The sequence below is a fragment of the Gadus chalcogrammus genome, chromosome 3, assembly GCF_026213295.1.
Source record: "Gadus chalcogrammus isolate NIFS_2021 chromosome 3, NIFS_Gcha_1.0, whole genome shotgun sequence".
Taxonomy (NCBI): Eukaryota; Metazoa; Chordata; class Actinopteri; order Gadiformes; family Gadidae; genus Gadus; species Gadus chalcogrammus.
Genome location: NC_079414.1, coordinates 17,447,480 through 17,452,479, shown reverse-complemented (window position 1 = coordinate 17,452,479; position 5,000 = coordinate 17,447,480). Strand labels below are relative to the sequence as shown.

Below are 5,000 nucleotides of genomic sequence, written 5' to 3'. Positions count from 1 at the left end.
TCCCTCTATCCCTCTCTCTCTCTCTCTCTCTCTCTCTCTCTCTCTCTCTCTCTCTCTCTCTCTCTCTCTCTCTCTCTCTAACTCTCTCTCTCTCTCTCCCTCTCTCTCACTCTCTCTCTAACTCTCTCTCTCTGTATCTCTAGCTCTGTCTCTCTCTCTCAATAAAATAAAATAAATTCATTCAATTAAATTCAATTACAATCCAAATACAAATAAACAATCACATTGCCAAAGCAATTTCAAAATCAAACAAAGGAAAATAACAAAGTTCTACAAAAAGGTGAAAATAACAAAAAGGTGAAATATGGATTTTAAGTGCATGTACTCTGCAAAAAAATGAGCAAACGTTGAGGGAGTGAATCAAAGTATTTCCTGGAACTGGGCCACAGAATGAGTCTCTCTCTCTCTTTATTTCTCCCTCACACTTATTCCCTCGCTCTTCCTCTCTCTCTCTCTCTCTCTCTCTCTCTCTCTCTCTCTCTCTCTCTCTCTCTCTCTCTCTCTCTCTCTCTCTCTTTCCATCAATTAGTCAGCGTCAGATGAGTAAAATGGCCGTGCCCTGATGCCAACGCTATCTCTCCCTGGGTTTGGTATTTGAAGGCTGTATGGGACCAGAGGGCAGGCTGTGTATAATTGTTTCCATAGTTACTTAGTGCTTATTGACTCGGAGCATTAAGGCATTCATTAAATATCCACTCACTCACTCCCAGCCAAAACCCTCTCTGAGATCAGAGAGAGAGAGAGAGGGAGAGGGAGAAAGAGTAAGAGGGAGAGAGGGGGAGAGAGAGAGAGAAAGAGAGGACAGATACGCTTTTGCGTCACACAGACAGACAGATAAACAGATGGACAGACAGACAGCATATGGGCTGATGAGGAGCAGTGGAGCAAATAACAATACCCTTCCTCCTCTGTTGTGAGACGTTATTATGGTTAGAAATGGAGAATAACACAACAGGTTCCTCTATAACTCTCTGAATCTAAGTATTTTTTTTACATATATATAGAAACATATTGAATGTAATAACAATAATACTGCAATAATAAAAAAGTCCACAATAACAACCCAGAATATACATATACCCGCTGCTCCTGTGTCTATGAATAAAAACTGCGTGTTCCCCAACCTCCACGGATTCCTGCGAGTCCCGACTAGAACTCTCAAGGCTGTAAAAAACCAATCGTAACATTTGAAGGATGTTTAAAAATACATAAAGTTTGTATTAAGGCGGCGCAATCTTCAATGGAAAACTACAGTAGAAATAAGAGCGTGGAACCTCGCAAAGACCGAGCCAGGAAATGCACCACGGTCACAGTGACCTGCCAATCAGCCCACAGACACACCCCCCCTCTGTTTGCCGACATATTGAAAGGGCTGTGTTAGGGTAAGGGTTAAGATAATGATCTCATGTAAAAATATGTACCAAAGACACCCACACAGTTTGGATTAGGAGATAGAGGTGTTAATAAAGTAAACTCTATTGAAATAGAAGTTGAGCTTATTCCTGATAAACTCTACATGGGCTGAGTCTGTTGCAAACACACAACCCCTAGTGGCCATTAAAAAGAGAACCAAAATAGACCAATTCAATGTTTAACATTCTGCCGTCATGGCTACCTCCTGCTAAGCTATGTGCTAGGGTTTGTGTGGACACTGCATGGTGGTGATAACTATAAATGCTATTTTAGGTTTTTAAGAGGTGGGTAAATAGAGTTTAAGTGTGTTTACCCTTCAGTACACCCCTGGGCATAACTCAATCTCATTACGTTCAAGTTTTTTAGTTTAAGATTAGTATTCATTCCTGTGTCTCTGCCATAGCCACTGACTGTTTGATTGAGTATGTGAACGGGAGAAAAGAAGAGAGAGAGAGAGAGAGAGAGAGAGAGAGAGAGAGAGAGAGAGAGAGAGAGAGAGAGAGAGAGAGAGAGAGAGAGAGAGAGAGAGGGAGAGAGAGGAAAGGATGGCGGAGAGGGATTGAGTGGGAGGAGATCGCTACAGGTAATTTTTCTCCCTCCCTCCCTCTCTTCCTCTCTCTCTCTTACCTTCTCCCTCTCCATCTATATCTCTCAACTCCCCCTGTCTCCCTTTCTCTTGCCCTCTCTCTCCCACCAAAAAATCCAAGAGCTCATTTTAAGGCAGTGATTCAGCAAAATTGATTTACAGAAAAGAAAAGTGTGTGTGAAGACATTCTGAAACACCAGCACCAGAGTTGTTGTAGAGAACAATGCTGCAGTACTTTTTTCAAAGCAGTGTACACAAACCCAGCCCGATGCCGGTGCAAAGCAACTCCATCATACCCCTTTCAGCAGGAACGTACTGCTCTCCACCTGGTCAGAAAGCAGCAGTCTTATATTTTATACATATAAAATGTATAGATATGTATTGTACGGTCACTCATGGTAGCACCAGCAACTCAATGTTTAATCGTGTTACTGTTAACATAACGTGGGGATGATCCACCATCTAAGCCCATACATAGGCTGGCGGGTTACCCTATATGACGAGTAAAACACAGCCTTGGTTTACCTTGGATGATTATGCTCCAGAAGTCCTCCTAAATGACGGCGGATATAAATGGAAGCGGCAGCTGCAGATAAGTGCTGCCATGTTTCCACTGCATCTGGACACCAGATGCTTCCTGCCATTCTTCTGTTACTTAAATTCAGATTTAGTTTTATATTACGAGCGTGCGTGTGTGTGTGTTTGGGTGGGTGAGTCAGACAGAGAGCGAAAGAGACAGAGAAAGAGAGAAGAGTGTGTCTGTGTGTGTCGACGGTGAGAGAGTAACCGCCAGAATTAATCCTCAGGGTCAGCACCTCCTCCGGGGAACAACTGGAACTGCAACTGCTCGTTTGCGATTGGGTGGAATTATTGCCCGCTTGGTGTCAATTGGCCAGGCAATGGCGTGATGAAAAATACATAAAATGACACTAATGCTGGGGGAACTGTTGTTTCGGTTGTCGGTACGATATTAGGGTATTTTCACCACACTGGACTCTAAGATTGAGAGTGTTTACAATATGTGTGTGCGAGTGTCTAATTGTGTGTGTGTGGTGTGTGTGTGTGTATGCGAAAGTGTCTGATTGTGTGTGTGTGTGTTTGTATGTGTCTGTATGCGATAGTGTCTGATTGTGTGTGTGTGTCTGTGTGTTTGCAAGTGTCTGATTGTGTGCGTGCGTCTGTGTGTATGGGACGCACGTGCGTACCTGATGTGTGTGTGTGTGTGTGTGTGTGTGTGTGTGTGTGTGTGTGCGCGTGCATGCGTATGTGCCAGCGGGGAAGAGACATATGTGGTCTGGGCCCACTCGGCCGTGGCCTGGGTTGAGTGGTGGATCTCTCGGACTTGTGTTCCTGCAGGCTGAGTTCCGCCTCACCGGCTCCCTCTTCCCTTCCCGGCTCATGCTGTTGTTCAGCGGACGGGTTGCTCCTCTCATATGGCTGAGCTGTTGTGGTATTTATGAGGCGAGTGAGTGAGTGAGTGAGTGAGTGAGTGAGTGAGCGAGTCAGTGAGTATGTGTGTGCGCGAAACAAGTCAAGTCAGGTCAATTGTCTTTGTAAAGCCGTTGATTACAGTGAGTCTCAGAGGGGCTCCGGCGGGCCCATAGGAGACGTAGACTCCCGCACCGCCCAGACTCTGAGCTCTCCGAAGGGTAAGGGATGAACTCTCAGGCAGCCAGAGGGACGACGCCTTGAGCAGGCACACAGCAGAGGGGTGTCTCCTTCCAGGAACGGTTGCAATGCAATCGACCCATCACACATAGAGTCAGTGTGTGAGTGAGTTAGTGAGTGAGCTGCCAAGCTTCAAATCCAAAACAGAAAGATAATCAATGAATGAATCTCACGTGATCCCAATTAACCCCAGCTCCTTAAATTGCTTACTTTTTAACTTGTGGTATGAAACCGTCTCAACGTATCCACTCGGTCATGAGTGGTACATGAAACAAGTGCTGCTATATCTGTCATCTGACCTATCCCCCTTTTTCAACAGAACTACCTATAAACCAATCATATAATTATAGATCACATGACACAGGAGGCTTTTTGCTGGTGAATTCTTAAATATAATGTAATAAACTGTATACAATTTAAGGTCAAATTTATAGAGCTAAGTTGAGTCTCAACTTAAGGCAAAAGGTCAAAGGTATCTAATATTCATTTGTGTTATCTTTGTAATTGGAATATAGTACCTCAGTTACTTTCATTAGCAAGTAAGTATTGCACCTTTAACATTTACAGTCACCTTTAAAGGTTATAGGTAACTTTTCATGAACACAATATGAACTATTGACACCCAATGTAAAGGTGAGAGGGAAAATGTTAGGAGATAATAATATGTCAATGTCTCTCTCTCTCTCTCCCTCTGCCTCTCTCTCCCCTTCCCAGGGAGCGCATGCAGCTGTCCGCCATGTACGACCTGTGTGTGGGAATGAGGCAGGTGAGCCTGGAGTTTGTCCGGCTGCAGCTTACCTACGACGAGTTCCTCTCCATGAAGGTGCTGCTGCTGCTCAGCACAGGTGAGAGGCGTTGTGTGTGCGTGGGTGCTTGTGCATGTCTGTGCAGGAGCTCATGCACGTGCGTGTGTGTATGTGTGGGTCAGGCGTAGGATGTGTGCAGGTGTGTTTGTGTGTGTGTGTGTGTGTGTGTGTGTGTGTGTGTGTGTGTGTGTGTGTGTTAGATCAGGTCATGTGCCTATACATCTGTTCATATTTGTTTGTATTGTTTGTTTGTGTGTGGCAGTTTCAATGTGTTTGGGTAAGCTGCGGGGAAACTGTTTCATATGAGTCATGATTGTGTGTACCTGTATGCCACATGCTGTTGCGAATGTCACCCTCCCAGCAGAGAAGCCACTGCTTTACATGCATCAGTCAACAACAAGCAACCTTTAACTCACTCATCTCCTTACTGGGGTCCTGAACACTGCAGCCAGTCAGTGAATCCAGCATATCTCTCCCTTCGTTTTCTATTATAAGACTGCAGTGGTCCTGTTCATTTGGGTCAAACA

General features: G+C 44.7%; 1 protein-coding gene across 1 annotated transcript in view; it reads left to right on the top strand.

Moving 5' to 3' along the window:
• nr3c2 (nuclear receptor subfamily 3, group C, member 2) overlaps positions 1-5,000 on the top strand; it is a 63,760-nt gene that overhangs the window by 50,153 nt on the left and 8,607 nt on the right. Inside the window, exon 8 of the mRNA XM_056586359.1 lies at positions 4,382-4,512. Coding sequence (XP_056442334.1) covers positions 4,382-4,512 — 131 coding nt within the window. The remainder of the gene's footprint in view (positions 1-4,381; positions 4,513-5,000) is intronic.